Raw genomic sequence first — 19153 nt, forward strand, 5'->3', positions numbered from 1 at the left:
ATCTTTCTCTTAGTTTCTCACCTCATTAGTTAAATGTCCCTTTGGCTTCCTTGAGTTACCCTTTGATCCATAAGCTGATTCCAGTCTGACCCTCTCTTCTTCTCAGAGGACCAAGAGGAAGAACCTCATACTTCCTCCTAGTATGTGCAGAATGTCATCGCTTTCCTCAGACTCAGGAGTGCATTTTAGTAGCCAAGGTTAATGCTATCATTGCTGTCCAGCCTTCTGTCCACCTGCAAAGGTGATAGGCAGGGGTAGTAGAAGAATATGCTTCTGTAAAATAAAGGCAGAGTTTTGTAGTGCAGATGGCCTCTTTGGGCATATCAGGCTGCTGCACTTGCCTGCAAATAGGATCTTATGCAGCTATGCTCCCTGGTGCTCGGTACCTTCTTACCTTCCACACCTTGTGTTATTCTAATCTGAGGTTTAAGAAACAGGAAAAAATAAATATAATGGTGTCATTTTGGGGAACACAAAAAGAGACCTGAAAAATGCAAATCTATTCTTCTGGTCAATGCTAAATTTAAGAACAAAAGCCAACTTAAAAATAAATAACATACTTAGTTTCTAAAATGGTGCATGCTAAATAACAGGTTGAAGAAAATATGTGCGGGTTAACCAGAAAACAGATGTTTGTAACTATTCAATGATGTCTTTTAATTACATTCCCAGATGCAATTAAAACAGACTTCTTCTGAATTGAAGGGATGTGTTGATAAAACTGATAACATTATACATGATGCTGGAGGACACAGTATGAGCTGCAAGCATGCGTCCTCCAGCTCTGATCTCATCAGGTCTGAAAAAGTAGGAGCGGTCATCCTGGGTCACATTTTGAAATGGGAGGCTCAATGTTTTTCCAGGCATCAACCATGTGCCATGAGTAGTAAAGTGAATTATTTAGGGGGTGGCACCTTCCCCCCATGATCAACACTGAGTTGGTGTAGCAAGATGTGTTGGCCTAATTTTCAGCTCTAATTTGCTTTCTGCAGTTTATGATAAATACTCACTTTAATCAGTGTTAATTTTCATCTTTCTGTGCATTTATAGTACAACATGGTAAAATGCTGTAATAATGTAAGGAAAAAAATATTTTTGCTTTGTGAGAATATGGAGAACATCTGACTTCAAGCAACAAATTCAGTGATTCTACATATAGAAGAAAGGATCAACGGATCTCAACAAAATCACATTTTTTTCAGGAGTTGACACTTAAGTTTTATTGGACAGCCTTTAATGTTTTACTTTGAAAGAAGTTTTGGGGTTTTTTCCCAAGCAAAAATGTTACTGTACTATTTTACTTACTGGAGTGATTATATTTATTTGCCTTATTGGAGGTTTTCCAAATTCAAAATGGACTAGGTACCTTCACTCTTGATAAAGTTTCCTGTGGTAATTATATCAGTACTGAAATTACTTTAAAAACCATTCTCATGCTATCTGAAGATTGCCAATTGCTGATTAAAAAAAAATTAGTAAATCAGTATTAAGAGATCTCATGTTAAACTCCAAAGGGTGTATACAACAATTTTCTGTGTTCGGAAAATATATCAAACCCAGTTCTGGTATTTTTCTCCTTAAATGTAAAAGATAAATCATGAACTGCAATTTCACTCTTCCTTCTTCTTCAATCAATGTCACATGTTTATAGAGAATATAAGAAAGCAAACCATTTATTAACAAACTGGTGTTAATGAGGTGCTTCTATGACTGGATTGATTTTGATTTAACTGTTGTATTGGGCTTTGAAAGTGTGACTATGGAATCCTAGAGGAGAATCCACTTGCTTTAAGTTGAGATGTTCATATTGCTAGATACAGAATATGTGCATATTCTATAAAATTGGGTTATTTTTAAAATGTTGGCCTAAAAGACAATGATTTAGAAGTAACATATAAAGACACCAAAGTATTATGTTTGGCTTAAGTGAGCACTCCCCACGCTGACCAGACTTACAGTCAGGGTGGTACTGCTGACATCCCTGGCCCATTGAAGTATGTTCTGTCGCTCAGTTCAGACTATTAATTCTCAATTCTCTTTCATTTTCAGGGTTGTTCTGGTTGTGGAAAATGTGACTGCAGTGGAGTAAAGGGGCAAAAGGTGAGTAAGTCAGCTCTCTCCACTTCATTATTTTGCTTATTTAAGCCACACCTGGGAGGCAGGTAAGCCATTGGTTTCAATGAACACTTGCATGCCTGAGGACATTGCCAAGGCCAGACCGTGTACCTTTCAGCGGGGTTTCCGGAAAGCAACCAGCTCGGTGTCTGCAGCAGCAGAGTGCAAGAGGTGTAGGAAAGAGCCAAATGCCCTTACTGTGAGGTGAAGGCCCTGTCCTGGTGCTCACCTCTTTGCCCATTGAGTGGGATGCTACCCTGGCACTCTTGGCTTTGCTACACCTCACCTCAACTCTTTTTACTGAGTATCAGGCTTGACATCCTGACCACCTCTGGAAGTGATGTGAGCAGTTCAGTTCAGAAATGCTCCCCTCAGCCCACTGTGCAGATTGCTCTCCAGGAAGGCTGTGATGCATCATGAGCAACATGCCCTGACTAGGGTTAGCCCTAGGAGGCAATGACCTGCAATAGGAAGAAGGAGGTTAATAACCAACTTAAATACAGGCAAATGTTGCAGGTCAAGAAGAGAAAAAAATAAATATCAGTATATTGCACTTAAGCATTCCATGAATTCCCCCTGTAAATTACTTGCTTTTGTAAATATTGTAGACATTCAATCCCTCTCCTTATCTCTTCCAATTTGGCTGTAGAGATTTTAATCTACAGTGTGTTTTGTTGTGCATGCACATGTACTTTATACTTGTAAGTTTAAATGAGTGTAAATGAAAGGTTGTCTCATCCTGTGATTGCACTGGGAACATTTTTTGAGGTAAATTATTCAGGTCACCCAAAAGATTGCTTAAAAGAACAATGCAAATTGGTTATTTCTTTTGTGTTTGTGGGGGTTGGTTGGGGATTTTTTTGTTAAATAAATACACATCTGTTGTTCTACATTGTCTCACATGTGATAGCTACAGATTTACAGATGGAGGTTTTAAGAATGTTTGTTGCTTGCTTTTCCTCAGTGTTTTCCAGAACAAGGAATGTAAATTACTTAATTAGAGACCCAAGCAAAGATAGCAGAACAGAGATTAATTTGCAAAGCAGATGAAAACTGTCAAGATTCAAAACATCTTTTAGATGGTCTTTCTTTTAATGACCCATTAATATCTATTTAATGTCAGCTATAGATTGAAAACAAATAAAGCCAAGATTTGGGAATGGTTCAGAACTCTGAATTTATTCCTTGATACCTTGGTCTTCTTTTTCAATAACAAGTACAAATGAATCATTATAGAATGAGAGATATTATGTTACAACTCTCTTCTTGTAAGCCATTAGTTTTCAGTTCACAGGGCAGGCCAGCATCCTGCAACTAGATAATTTTTTAAAATGATAGTTTGGGGAAATGAATTGCATGAAAGCTTACACTTCATTTATTTCCAGCTGCAATCCTGACTCTCCTTGCTAGAGTTCTTGCTGCCATTTTTCATAGTCATAGTCCAGTCTCAATATGTTCTCTTTGAAAGAAACAGATGCTTGTCTGAGATGCTAGAAGCCAAAACATAATCAGATTAATTAGGTTATTTGAAAAATGGAGAAAGAAAAATATCTCTACATATCAACAGAAGTTGTAGTAAATTCCAGATCTCATGCAAACATGTCCAGCAAGTCAGTGTACTCCACATTCTTCCTGATGGGTTCCCCTCACAAACACTTTTTTGCTTTAAATGTGCATAGTGAAATACTTGCATGCTTCTAGACTGTGTAGGAGCTAAACACATTTCCCCCTAATGTCCACATCAGTAATGGTACCTGTTACCTGCATGTGAACATTGCTTAATCAGAGAAGGATTTATTAGAAAGACTGATCCAGAAGAGGGGCACCATACCCACCTCTTTTAGTATCCCAGGAGATTATATTAGAGAACATCTGCTCTCCACTTCTCACGTAGCTGCTTGTGTGGGAAGCACACACGCATTCTGCCCTGCACTATCCCCATAGCCAGCATGTTGCCTACACTGGAAACTCTTGATCTGGTTTCCATGTTGTGCAGAAGTGCATAAATACTGAAGGGTCTTTTCCAATACACCCACACTTTTCAGCAGCATAACCACACCAGTTTACTGCTGTGGGAGCTTCGGCAGCTGAGGAAGTGGGTGCTGGGTTTACCCTTTAATGCCTTAATTACTAACATCTGGAGATGAATTTCCTACCATAATGTGGGAATAAATCCCAGACCCTATGATTTGGGGGTGGGGTTTAATTAAAATACATTTGGTCAAATAATCATATTAATGATCTCACCAGAAAGTGTGCTGGAAATAGTATTTGACTTAAAAGCTGTGAAATACCCAAGAAATATTACCCAACAGTATTTCAGACATGGAAGAGGGAGTTAAATTGCCATATTTTTCTCTCTCATCTGAGAATCTTTTCATCAATGTGGCCATTTGGATGGTCACATTTAGAATACATTCAATATGTTCTCTCATTAGACTGTTTCCATGAAAACTGCATCTCTATGCCAGACTCCTCTAAGATGACTCATACTTCATCAAGGGCATGTAATTGATAAAGTCTAAGGGTTTTCATCCCTTTCAGAAAATTTCAGAAAGTGAATGTAATTGCAACAGATGGCTCTTATCCCATAATGCCTTTATTATTACACTGAACATCAGGCTGTTATTTTAAGCTATGTAACGTCAAGTAACAAGTATTTGCCAAACAGAAGGTGCAGAAATTTTAGAAAAACATAATATTGCTAAAATAATACAATAATAAATAACACCTTAGTGTTTTCTAGTAGGTAGATTAACCTAAGACATCTTGGCTTTGTTTCCTCTTACACTTTTATTTGGCTTTCTTCATAACAACTGGCTGTTCTTTCTATCCTTACTGAAGTGTGGGATCTGTTTAAACCGATTAGAGTTTTGAATGCTTGCCTACATTTTATTGGGTTACTCAGAAGTAGACAGAAGCTATGGTTTATCTTTTTTGGCTACCTACTTTTTGAGAACAATTTTAAGCAGCTGTGGAGATAAGTGTGTGTAGAAAAACCACGTTAAGCATTTAATTACCATTTAAAACAAAGACTGTATAGAGCTGAGTAAAATTCTCCATGTGCTGACTTTTTCCAAGAACATTCATTCTCTCATTCATGGACATTTACATGCATTTTACTCCATATCAGAAGCATACCAGAAGGAGGTAACATTGGAAATTTGCTGTAACTAATATGGAATGATTAATCTTCTAATACTTATCAGTTAGAATGCACGAAAGTATAAATTCTCATTCTTTAATATAAACACCTTCTGATGATTGCCCTGCCCCAGAATTACCTCTTAGAAGTGAAATTCACATGGGTATCAAATGCAATTTTATTGCTGCCTGTGAAATATTGCACTTTAAATTAACACACCACAAACCAAAACAATCTCTACTAGGGAATTCTAAAAGAAAGTAGAAAATAATAATAGAATTAACCCTTTTGTAACTGCTTCTTTTTGATCTTTTTTGTTTGTTGGTTTGAGATGTAAAAAAACCCAACTTAGCAAACCATTTTATAATGGCTTGGTTTTGTTTGCCTAATCCTGGACTGTATCTATATTACTATAGCTGCATAAAAATTACTCCTGTTTCTGTTGATGGATATATCTTCCCTGTGTGAATTGACTATGCTGCACAAGTACACAAACTGGCTTTCCTTGTGCCATGTTGAGTCTGGAACCCAGGTGGCTCTGTTGCTGGCTTAGCCTAACAGTCACTAGGACGTCTCTGTGGTCCCCCATCAACAGCAGCACTGATGAGTCTTCTCTGGCCTGTTCACTCATACAGTCTTAAAACTGGTTTTGCTGTCTGGAAGTGATTGTGCTTCTCTATTTTGTCAGTGTAATGAAAAGTTGACTCTTACAGTCAACTGTGTATATTTGTTTTGTCTTCTTGTTTGAGGTTTACCTGATTGGGAGGGCCTTCAGGGCTTTTCCTGTCATTTTAGGTATCAAAAGATAAAGCAAAAATATTTGTGATCTAGATTCAGTTAAAACAATATAAAATCCCTTGTTGGGGGCAGATAGCTATGAAGTATTTCTGAGGTTCCTTTACAGTATTTCAGGGAACAGTAATCAGTTCCCAGTGGAGCAAATCAGTAATCAATAGGTTTGTGCTTTTCATATTCAACATGTATGAAGAGTGTCAAGACATTTTTTAATTAAGAATGTTCATTTTTACATTCTCCACTGTCACTATTTCGCATTAGTGTTTATATTTGGTTTTAATCAGTTCTTCTGTGGTTTTGCTCAGTGTTTCAAGTGGGTGCTGTAGCAACTTACCTAATGTGCAGCACCTGTTCATGCCTGAGCTGGAAAGACTATGAACAGAGGACACTGAGGAAAGCACAGCTAGATTATACATCCCAGAGAGGTACATAAAGTTCATGACAGAGTTGATGGGCAAAGTGGGAGCAAAGATTGTAGCTCGAGTCTGAAAAGGTCTAATAGATAACATTAAGTCACCTAATCATTCCTAAAGAAAGAAATCAGAAGACTATAATAAAATAAGCAAAGATACTGATCAGCTGCAGATCTGATATTCTTCAGAGAGATAGTTTCAAAAATCAGGCTGTTGTCACAGTGTTTGTGTCAATTCTGCAGTGACAGTAGTTATTTTTTTATTGACCTCATTGAAAACATTTGGCCATGTGATGCTGGCTTAAAAGTTGGGCCACATTTCATAGAAATTATCAAAATCACTTCCAGCAGAAACAATAGCAAAACTTGGAACCATATATGCCTGAAAGGAGACAGAACAGCAAGAAGCAGCACGAAAGTGGGATTTTCAAAAAAGAAACCTGAAGTAGCAGCTAAAAAAGTGACAGTGGAGGCCTTTATCACACAAGTTCCTGAACAGCTGGATAACTGCTTCAGTTTAGCCAAGAAAGAAGCTTAATATCACAAAAAAAGCAGGAACAGCTGAGAAAGCATTTTTTTCAAGATGCTAAAATGGATTTACATTTCCTTTCATGTATATATAACACCTCAAAAAGTGTTACAGAACAATAAGCAAACTGAATTATAGACAACATAGTAAAGTCAGCTTACATGATGAAAATCATTATTAGCTTTCAGTAACGGGTAAAGTGTTCTCCTATATCATCTTTAGCACAGAAACAAGCTAAATTAAGGTAAAGCCAAGGGAAAATCAATTTAGACTCTCATCTGGTTAATTATGTTTCTATCCCTTATAATATTTAAGTGCAATTAGAATGGCAAAACCTGCCCATAAATTTTGTAGTTCTTAAAGAAAACATGACAGTTTCCACTGAGTTCAGCTGGAACATTTTAAAATGTTTTGATATGCCAACAAAAATAATTCTCACCAAGTCTTGTGTCAAAGATCAGTGTGCACAGTTAAAGTAAATACTGAGCTGAGCAAGTGAGTGAACACAGACATTGACATCAAATGGGATGTCCTCTCACTCTTCTCATTTGACACCGCTACCGACTGTCAACTGATGCAACAAAAGTATTTAATGTCTAGTTAGCAGGATACCAAGAGCCTTGGGAGGGTTTGATGACCCTTAGTTTTGTTAGAACAGTTTGCTGGACTGCTGAGCAAAGACTGAAAGACTCTGCAGAACTGCAAAACAAGTGGTAATGTAGGGGAGGGACTCCAATATAGGGGGGTGGCCTAAAGTGCCCTCTGATTGGAGTTAGATGGGAAAAAGGGAAGAGTACCAAGGCTGGTGTAGTGGAGCAGTGAACAGAGAAGCCAGTGCAGCTGCCAGGCTTATCACCTTTAAGGCAATCTGTGAGCTAAGGATGTGGTTGCAAATCTTCAATTCAAACTTACTTTCTGTCCAAAAGTGTGGTGAAGCTGGAAATCCAGTAAGGACATGGGCAATCTCATGAAACTCCTCCAAAGGGATCTCATTAGGAAGTTCCAGGTATTAAATGCAAAGAATTTACACTGAAGGCCAGGCATGGGAAAAAAGGGAAAAGATAGTGCTTGGAAAAGAGAAGCTCTCCGGATGCAGGAGACTTGCAAACTTTTGACAGCGAAGCTGCTTTCGCACCCTGCCTGTCACAGGGCACAGCCAGCAGTCCGACAGGGGGAAGCAAGCGGTGTCCCCGCCTTGTGGGAGTCACAGCCTGCGGCTGTGTCACTTCCCGCGCTCTCCTCTGGGTGGCACTCCGGCATCAGCGATGCCATCAGCGCTGCCATCAGCGCTGACAAGGCCTGCCAACGCGCGTCTCTCGTGTGTGGGGTGGGTTTTGTTTGTTTCGTAGGAAAAAAACAACCCAAAATCCCAACAAGCCTTAAAGACACCTACTAAGCTGTATACCACCTGCTTCTGGTTGGCATTCACTGATGCCTTTTGATGTCTTACACAGTGTGAGAATAAAGAAAATAGTTGCCTTCATTATTATTAACAATCTTTGTTAACTTAGTTGATGTAGGCTGAAAACTCGGGGGGTACTACCAAAAAAAAATTCTATTGTGGCACCTGGTGGCTAGCAGATCTGTGTAATCAAGAGATTCTATAAATTCAGCTGAAGAAACACTGGTTTATACTTTTGAGGCACAACATTATCTGCCTTGTGATATTTTCATGATAAAAGCCAGAAGCCAAAGCATTCCCTATAGCTTTTGTGGAAAGATATTTTATTCCTGTGCAGCTTGCAAAATGTTTCAAACTGTAGAAAAGCCATTTCGAACTTAAAAAGCAGCTAGACTAGCGCTCCCTAGAACAGCACTGTCTGTCATGTGCTCTTTAGTAGATGAGCTTCTTCATTATGAGAACTTTATTGCAGTCTGTACTGTTTAGGACCAGCTGCCCATGTTTTTACTATTTATGGAAGAGATCATTTTCTGTAAATATGTCCATGACAAACCTTTGGCAAGAGAAGAAAACTTGCATGTAACGTCACATTTTGTTCCAGGTCTAGGATCTGAACAAAAATAAATTACAAAAACCTGTTCAAGACCTTTTTTTTTTACTTTTTTTTTCTGCTGTTTCATCTTTAAATGTGAGCCTTAAACAATGCCAAATGCAAACAAATGCTAAATAATTTTCACTAATGATGAAGGAAGGGCGTGGAGCATTTTTTACCCCTTATATTCTTGGACCTTCAACACTGGAAGTGATTTAACACAATGTGCAATAAAACAAAGGAAGAGTTACTCAGACCTAATGAGTTCAACAGATGATTAGAAGGGATGGGAAATATAGCACCCTTCTGATTCAACCTGTCTCCAGGTAATAGAATTTCCTTTTTTTTTATTTTTCTTTTCTTTTTCCCCTAGTAGCATAAATGCAGCTGTCCTCTTCCCTCATGGTTCTCTGAGGTGACAGTAACTGATGGGAAAGGGCTCCTTGACCCATGTCTGATGTGGGGGGAAAAAAAGAAAACAAGGAGAAAAGAAAGGTTGGATATGGACTATGCACACCTTTGGTAAAAGGTTTGTGTGACTTGCTCTGACATCATGAGTTTTTTAAATCAAGAAAGTTTTAAACACAATGAACTGCATACCTTGGTGCTAAGCTTTGTGCAGGCAGACTCCCACAGCTGGAAAATATATTTCACTTGTCTATTTGCTATGGGTCTCTCTTAGTCTTATTTTCAACTTTGTGTCCTTCAAAAACCATGCCCTCAAACATGATGTAAGGTAGACTACTCCTGGTTTAGAAAATATTCAAACCAGGGGTGTTGCATGTTATTTTTTTGGGAATGACTAACAGGTGCCCCAGTAAATTTCAGTGGCGTTTCCCTTTTTTTTTCCCCTAATGGAAGTAAACCAAGCAAATCTTCTAAATAATAGTTTGCTTTAAGTACATGTATGTTCCTCCACAGCATCCTACCTTCTTGTGGATCTGTGCCATGTACCTACCCTGGAGTAAAATATCACACAAAAAAGCCCATTGATCAAAAACTCAGAAATGGAAAGAAATGTTGAGAGCTCAGGATATTCTAAATACAATGGAATTTGGGCATCTGGATTGAAAAGAACAGTACAGCAGTTGGAAGGTGGGAAATAGCTACAATATGAGCAAGAAAAGGAATGAAGGGTAGGTAAATTAGAGAGGAGCCATTACTTATAGCTGCTTAGTAAACATGTATGATGCTGATAGGCAAGCAACTGCTTGACACTAATTAAATAGAGGTAGTGTCTGTAGCCATGACTGAATTTTGAATGTTTATTTTACTACAGTCATCTTATTTTACTTCCTATTCATCTTTTAAATCAAATTCAGACACCCTGAATATCCACCCACTTGCATACCAATTAAGCAGATATAGACTGATATGTAGAGAAAAAGATAGTCAAAGATTGTTATTTCTATTTTTATACTCCTGGGAAGCACTTAGCAGCTTCCTGAGGAATGCTCTGTGCAGCCATGAGGCAACACTGAAATATGCTTTCAGTCTAAGCATTCTTTCATATTTAGGAAACAGAGGCATGGGCTTAGTCCCTGAACCATAAACTTGAATAGCTGTTTCATTGAATGTTTATACTGATAGATTCACTATTGGAGATTTTGGGTTATTCTGTATTAAACTGCAGAGATTCCCTACTGTTGTAAATTCATGAGGCTCAGGAATGGATACCTTGATAGTAGGAAGAGTAATTCTTTCAGGGAGTTTTAAAAAAGAGCTGAGTGAGAGTTTTTGGGGGGACCACAGTACTCCTGTCTCCATGTATATGAACCAGTATGACACTGGCTTTTGTACTGTAATTGGGTACTTCTCAGTGTTCCCACCTCAAAGTGCAGCCTGAGAGCTGGTTTCACTGAAAAACTGAAGGAGTCCCACAGGTTAAAGTCACCAGTGAGGGAGCAAATGGAGGAGGAGCTGGCAGAATCACAGAATCACAATCTCAGAAACACAGAAATATTCAGGTTGGAAGAGACTCTCAGGATCACCAAGTCCGACCCATAACCCTGCTCTACAATGTTCACCCCTAAACCATATCCCCAAGCACCACATCCAAAGGACCTTTAAACACACCCAGGGCTGGTGACTCAACTACTTCCCTGGGCAGCACATTCCAGGGCCTGACCACTCTTTCTGTGAAAAATCGTTTCCTAACGTCCAGTCTAAACCTACCCAGTCGTAGCTTGAGGCCATGCCCTGTTGTGTCACTAATTACCTGGGAGAAGAGACCAGCACCAGCCTCTAAATGTCCTTTTAGGCAGTTGTAGAGAGCAGTGAGGTCTCCCCTCAGCCTTCTCTTTCCCAAACTAAACAGCCCCAGCTCCTTCAGTTGCTCTTCATAAAATACAGTCTCCAACTAGCACTGTGGCAGAGAGGGCATGGCTAGAGAGTGGTGTTCCCCGGCAGCTGTTGAGGTAGCTCTTTGTTGACAAGATTGCCTTTATATAACATAGAGTGGGCCCTGGTAATGCTTACAGTTGTGCTGGGGACTCATCCAGCCCACAGCTATCCTGACTGCAGAGCTGTGTAGGTGATGTAAGACTGTAGTGGCTGTTCTATTAGTCAGGCCAGAAATGCTGGGCTCACGTTTCCACATGAGTGAGCTTTCTCAGATGCTTCTTGGTAGTGCAAGAATCCAGATTTTGCTGACTATCTCCATTCCCTCCCTTCTGCTCCTCCTCTTCCATTCTACATACTGTCAAGGGCTTAGCCCCAAAACTTCTGGGCAACCCAAGATCTTTACAGTGCTCCTAGACAGATTCTGTGCATGTCTTCACAGTTATGTTTGTGTAATTAATTACCCACTACTTGTGTGGGTCCAGAATTGTGTAGCTATAGCACAGACAGAGGAATGTGCAGTGGGAATTCTGTAATATTAAACATCCTCAGTGCATTTGAGGACACTTGCCCTGTGAGTGTATAGCAATAATTCTCTTTGACTGATATCCATTTCACACTTTCAAAAAAATACTGAAAATGGTAAGTGCAGCTGAGGACAAACAGATGATGTTTATTGTACATGTTTATTTTAATCTTGAAAGATATTCAGAGCCAGTGCTCCCTCTGGTGGTTATAAATAATTGGATATTCACTACCTCCGTTGCTTCCGTAGTGCAGCACTGAGCCAATTGTAATTCTGTAACGCACGTATTTAAAAGTGTGTGGAAAGAAATGCAGTGACTTGAGACTGCTCTGTAATATTTCTCACTGTGCAGCCAAGTTACTGGTCTAACAGCTCAAAGCCACTTGACATGAACAAACATTGGGGCAGCTGACCAGAGGCAGAGGGATGGAGTGCTAGCAAGGGCTCTCCAGTTGTTGCCCTGAGGTAAGACAAGGATGAAGCACTGGGACACCCCAAGGGCATCTAGGGGGATTTACCTAAGAGGGTGGCACAGCCAGCCCAGCTGAAGTGCCTCTATGCAAATGCACACAGCTTGGGCAACAAACAGGATGAATTAAGGGCCAGAGTGCTGCTAGGATGCTATGACATAGTAGCTATTACTGAAACTTGGTGGGATGATTCCCATGACTGGAACACGGGGATAGATGGGTACAAGTTCTTTAGGAAGGACAGGCAGCATAGGAGGGGAGGAGGTGTTGCTCTCTGTATTAGTGAGGAGCTGGAATCAGTGGAGATCGACCTGGGGAAGGATGATGAGCTGGTTGAGGACACATGGGTGAAGATTAAGGGGAAGACAGGGGAATGTGATGTTACTGTAGGGATCTGCTACAGGCCACCTGACCAGCAGAACCAAGCAGAGGAGGCACTCCACAGCCAAACAGAAATGGCTTCATGCTCACAGGCCCTGGTCCTCGTGGGGGATTTCAACCACCCTGACATCTGCTGGAGGGACAGCACAGCTAGGTACCAAGATTCCAGGATGTTCCTGGAATGCATAGATGACAACCTCCTCCTCCAAATGATAGAGGAACCAATGAGAAAAGGTGCTATGCTGGACCTTGTTCTCACCAATAGGGAAGGGCTGGTCACCAATGTGAGGCTCAGGGATAACCTTACCTGCAGTGACCATGAAGCAATAGAATTTAAGACCCTCAGGGCAACTAGGAGGACATATCCCAAACTTGTAACCCTGGATTTTAAGCATGCAGACTTTGATCATGTCATGGATCTGCTGGCCAGTATCTTAAGGGGATCTACAAGAAAGCTGGTGAGGGACGTTTTAGGGTGTCAGGTAGTGATAGGACTGGGGGGTTTGGAATAAAAATAGAGATGGGTAGCTTCAGATTGGATGTTAGGAAGAAATTCTTTACCATGAGGGTGGTGAGACACTGGAACATGTTTCCCAGGGAAGTGGTAGAAGCCTCATCCCTGGAGGTTTTTAAGGCTAGGCTGGATGTGGCTCTGAGTAACTCGATCTAGTGTGGGGTGTCCTGCCCATGGCAGGGAAATTGGAACTAGGTGATCCTTCAGGTCCCTTCCAACCCTAACAATTCTATGAATGCTCAAAGTTATATCAGCTGAAGGAATAAAAGCAGCCTCTGTATTCATCTTTAAGATTGCTTGGGATAGTCTGAGTAGAAACTCTCCAGGGCATTGCAAGGCTGTTGAGCATTGCTGTAAATTTTAGAAGGTCACAATGGAGCATCAAGGTGTGATGAATGCTTTGGATGATGTATTTTCTTACTAACAGTTGCACCTATGCCTCAGATGAATCTCTTTCAAAAGCAGTGTTTGAGATTTTTTTCTAAAATAGAAAAGAATGCTGAACTGCCAGGCCCTATTTCTCTCATTTTGGAAACTCTATCCTTAATTTTTATCTTGAAAGGAGTTGGATGGCTTTGCCATACATGCCCTTGGTGGCATTTCAGTTCAATGAACATTAGTTTTTGGGGAGAGGGAAGCGTGTGTGTTTCTGAGAGATAAAGTCTGAGCTTATAATGACATTGGAGGCAATAGCAACACTGCTCCAAAGATGACTCCTCCAGCAAGGTCAAATGTTTGTTGGCTTCCAGATTAGTTCCTCCAGCAGTGAAGGCACAGGTGAGGAGCTCCAGAGGATGAACTCTAGCAAACTCCAGTGCTCTGGTGTGAGAACCTGTCTTTCTGCCCTTCATCCTGCATTACTGTGTCCGCTATGCTTTGGTTTTGGAAGCCACCTGCTGAGCTCACTGAGAGTTGGAGTAAGGTCACGTTCTTAAGAGAAGTGAGTAAATTTAGTGAGCTGAACTGGTGTCGTAAAGACTGAGGAAATCATACCAGCTAGTATAAAGAGGAGTGTGGTGGCACCATCTCTTTAAAAGGAGAAGAGCCACCTTGGCTGCTTTTTGACATCTTTCCCTAAGACTGAGTTTTATACCTTTTTGCCTGAAGGTCAGGTACATAACTGTTCTGTCGCCTCAGCTGTGGGGTGATTGCTTACAGACGCAAATGAAGCATCTTTCAAATGGCTTCTGGAAGATCTGCACATTGTTATTCACCATGTGCCTGAGTCTCTAGAGAGTCTGAAGACATATTCGGTACAGGCCCAGACACCCTGTGAGCCCACACTTCTGGAAACAGATGATTTATTTCCATGTTGCCAGTCTCTCAAGTCTAAAATCTTCCAGTCCGGCAGTCCCTAGAGAAAATAACAGGGGAAATAATTTATAATGTAGTGGCAGTTATTTCCTCTGCTGAGTCACTTTATTTATTACAGCTGTATCTTCTAAAAGTACTTACTTCAAGTGATTCTCTCACACAACAATCTGCATTGTTCCATATGTCAAACAGCATTTTGTGGCTAATTCAGAAGGACGGATGCCAGAAAAGATGTCAGCCTGTTAAGATGTCTTAACGGCTTCACCTCTGTTTACAAGTCTCTTCTATTACTTTTAGTTTGAACTAATGCAAAGGCATTTGGAAGCATTTCACAAAAGCTGGGCTAACACAGGCATCTTGGTTATTAAATGAACACAGCAGTGACTGAGCACTTGCTGTCTTTTTACAAAGCACCTCCGCATTTTCAGCAGCTGAGTGGCAGAATATTCATTTTTGTGAGCTGAGTAATGAATTCTCCTTTGTGTTTTCTCACAGTGTGCATGGAATCAGCAGAGGTACAGATGACTTGGTTACATCTGTTTTAATTTTTGAGTCTCATGAATTGATTTGTAAGAAGCAGAAGCTCTTTCAATATTACTTGCCAAGATTTTGCAGCTGTGAATATTGGAACTTGAACAATACATATTCCTTGCAGGCAGAGTCTCGTGCTCTTCATGCATCACAGCTAGAAGTCTTAGTGCTGAATGAAAAATAAGTGGGGCATCAGTGGTGATCTGATGCTTACCAGTTTATGTATTGTAGATGCTTAATGGGTTGCACCATAAATGTAGTGCAAACACTAGCTGTTGGGATCTTTGGCTGGAACACTGAGTGAAGAAAGAAACCGGGTAAGCAAGCAGGGAAAAGATGCTGTTCAAGTATTTCCCTGAAATGCAAAGCATCTTAAGGACATGCTCATGTCTGTACTGCACAGCATAGTGAGCAATAGCTTCATCTGAGCTTGAAGTTCCAAATAAGTAGCTGTGAGTAGGAAAGCAGTATTATAAATGTTGCTAACCCAATGATCCCTGTGAGCTAATATACCCAGTGGTATACTGTACATTAGGACATGTAGAGATCTGCATTCACAGGACTTTATGGGTTCTAGACAGTAGAGTTTCTGTACTTTTTTATTCAGTGTAGATACTTTGAGGATGATGTATTTTTACTGTGATTTGGTATAGTTTTATTGATTCCAGAAAATTATCTCATGGTGGAAGCTGGTACTAACTGGAACAGGAGTACTGAAGTAAGACCTTTGTTCATTATGGTGCTTTGTTCCTTATAGGTTTTGGCACTGGTACCAGGACTTAAGAAAGGGACTGGAACCCAGGAGACCATCCTAGGTCTATTATTTGATCTTGGTGGAATAGGTTGCCGTAACTTCTCTGAGTTTCTGTTTCTGTGGATGGCATAGAGGATTAAGGTCTCATTAACAACGTAGCCTGAGACTGCACAAGTTTGAGCTATTACCCAATACTTACTTTGGACAACTTACCCCAAACTTTGCAGTACAATCAAATGGGAAGGTAGAGCAGAGGTTATGCAGCGTGTAAGTCCATGCTCCCCTGTAAGAGTAAGTATATAAGGTGGCAGGCTGCATGCAGAGAGGGATCCAGCAGCTGTTACAAATACAGTCACCATTGCTGCCTCACTTCGCTCTGGCAAGTCACAGGCAAAAAGATGAGCTCAGTTCCAGTATAAAAAAGCATGAGTCTGTAGTATTTAGGACTGTACAGCCCTCCACATGTTCTGGAGTTACACTCCCCAGTAGCCTGTCTGGACATTGAGAAGTTCTGGACAAATAGCCATTTATTTGTCTTGTTGGTTTAACAGTTCATGTCAGTAACATAAAAGGTTTATAGGGAAGCTTGGAGGTATCTTAGCTAAAAGTGACTCATGCTGGTCTCAGCTCTGCTCCTACAGCTATGTTTTACCCCTCAGGGCAGTCTGGGAGGCTGAAGGGAGGGGAGTCTTGAGAGAATTAACTATAGTTAATCTTGAAAGCCCAAGTTCGTTCTTTATTTCAAGCCTTGAGTTAACTTCTTTGGCCAGGTGAAGTCACTCACCTTAGTGAGTGATTTACAGGCACTTTAAGGCCCTTTGACAGTGTGAAAAAATCTTAAGGGAGCCTTAGGTCTGTAAACCTAATTTTTATCTTTCCTTAAAAATGGAAGACTGTTTCCCTGTGTTGCAAGGTGCAGTGGTTCAAAGTGTGTTGAAATCCTCAGATGAATAAAACTCCTGAGCACAGAAAGCATTAGCAGTGTTACACATGACTCATATTTCTTCATGAGTGTCAAAATAAACTCGTTCTCATCTGCACACATTGTGCTTTTCTTCAGCAATGGAAAAATCCTGTTCCATGTACTTAAGTGTCTCTTCTCTTAGTCTCTCTCCCAGCAGGTCATAAGAGCAAGCACACAAGTCACAATGTGAATTCCTGGTCTAAAATGACACATCAGATTTTGCAGAAATATACTTGTCCCTGCAGTGCCAATTAGCCAGCCAAAATGTGGCTTTAAGAATCTCAGTAGCTGGTTTTGACATTTAATGTTGTAACATTTCGGGTAGCCTCCAGGTTTTTAATGACTTCAACTTTTGTTCAGAAACCTGGATCCCGATACATTCTTCCTTAGAATATTTTTTCAAAACAATCCTTGTTAATTTAGAACTTGGACTTTGTACTTCTTACAGGTGACCTAGAATTACGTTTCTTCAGCTGATCTCCTGTTTATTTTGTTTTGCTGTGTTTTGTGAGCAAGCACGCTGCCACAGATTTGGGTTAGTAGCAAACTCCATTCTCAAGCCACAACAAGGAATACTGGGGAGTAAACAGCAGAGATCATGCCATTTTGGTACTTCGTTGTTTGCCTCAGAAAGTACCTTTTTATTGAAAAACTTACTTTGGGGGAATGATGGAGAGAAGCAGCAGCAGGAGAATTTGCCCTGGCAGGAAATTAATCTTGATTTAACTTTCTCATGCTCCTATCTCAGTTGTGGTTTTCTCTTCTCTTACCTCCTTGGCCTTGTTCTTATTTGCTGTCAATGACCCCTCCCACATCTTCTCTTCATCATCTCAACAAAATTCTGATTCAAGATGCCAAAAAAACAACATCTGTATAGTAACTCCACAAATCTTGCAGTTCTTCTCATCTTCTGAAACTGTGACTAGCCCTATGTCCTGGGTCATCACTCAGTCTCCTTTGCCTGCATTTTATTACCTTTCCTTTGCAAGATGCATGTTATACCTGCTTGAAGAGTGAGCTCTCCAGAACTCAGATGTTCTTGTGTGCTCAGTCCTCAGCTGACCACTGCAAGCTGCCAGCACATTGCTGGGGATCTTTGTCTTAAGCATACTGCAGAAAAGTTTCTTGCTAGTCACCATCCTAAAATACAAATTATTTGTTAGTTACAAGTATCAGTCTCTCTTCTCACTGTTTTGCTCTAAGTACTTAAATCCTTGTGCAGCTCCCTTTTGTGTGTTTTGAACCTTGTTGATTTTATTTTCATGTTGGTATCCCTTGAAAATTGGTCTCCATTTTAAATGTCTAAAACAGGAGCCATGTTTTTTTAAACTGTTTTCCACACTTGTATACATTTTCCCTTTTGCATTTGCTCACTAAGGCTTTATTAACCCAATAGTCCCTCCCACTTTTGGAGCATTATGAAGTATTTATCTCTTTTAAACCCCACCTTGGGAAGACCTTGGTTACTTCCTACATGGAATGTGTCTTTTGATTTGCTTGACTTGGTGTTTTCCAATTTTAACATGGACTTTCTCCCTCTCCTCTATGTGTAGATTTTGCTGCCTTATTCAGGCAGTATTCCTTTTGGTTTCACTACAAGTCCAAGTATGGTGAATGCATAATAGCTGCCATGTAAACTTAGAGCATAGATGGATTTTCTGCCTGTAGATTTATCCAATTTAAACACATTTGGGGTTGTAGGGGGAGGAACAGCACAGAAAACACAGGTGTCCTGTACAATTATGTCTACATTTAGCCTGCATTTAACCTCTCCCCAGCAGAGAAAGGAAATCAGGAAAAGGAGAGAAGACCCACAAATTGAAATCAAAACAGATACAACTAAATAGCCAAATTAATAACAATACCAGTATAAGATATACAAAGTTATACTCAGCCCAGCAAAAGTACAGCAGTTACAATATCAGGACAGGAACAAGAGAGAGGAAGTAACCAGAATAAGAAAGAATCCAAACAAAAAGACCAAACAGGAAACTACTGCTCTTCTTCCAGGCAACCAGCACCAGAACAAGAGGACACAGTCTCAAGCTGCACCAGGGGAGGTTTAGGCTGGAGGTTAGGAGGAAGTTCTACACAGAGAGAGTGGTTGCCCATTGGAATGGGCTGCCCAGGGAGATAGTGGAGTCACCATCATTGGAGGTGTTCAGGAGGAGACTTGACAGGGTGCTTGGTTGCATGGTTTAGTTGATTAGGTGGGATGGATGATAGGTTGGACACAATGATCTTGAAGGTCTTTTCCAACCTGGTTTGGGTTGGTCTATTCTATTCTATTCTATTCTATTCTATTCTATTCTATTCTATTCTATTCTATTCTATTCTATTCTATTCTATTCTATTCCTTCACCACCAAA

At 40.3% G+C, this 19153-nt stretch overlaps 1 protein-coding gene across 1 annotated transcript in view; it reads left to right on the plus strand.

Annotated features, from left to right (window-relative positions):
* Nucleotides 1-19153, plus strand: part of COL4A1 (collagen type IV alpha 1 chain) — a 134008-nt gene that overhangs the window by 59093 nt on the left and 55762 nt on the right. Inside the window, exon 2 of the mRNA XM_054162874.1 lies at nucleotides 2050-2100. Within this exon, the coding sequence (XP_054018849.1) occupies nucleotides 2050-2100 (51 nt within the window). The remainder of the gene's footprint in view (nucleotides 1-2049; nucleotides 2101-19153) is intronic.

The sequence above is a fragment of the Dryobates pubescens genome, chromosome 7 (genome assembly GCF_014839835.1).
Source record: "Dryobates pubescens isolate bDryPub1 chromosome 7, bDryPub1.pri, whole genome shotgun sequence".
In the NCBI taxonomy this organism is placed as follows: Eukaryota; Metazoa; Chordata; class Aves; order Piciformes; family Picidae; genus Dryobates; species Dryobates pubescens.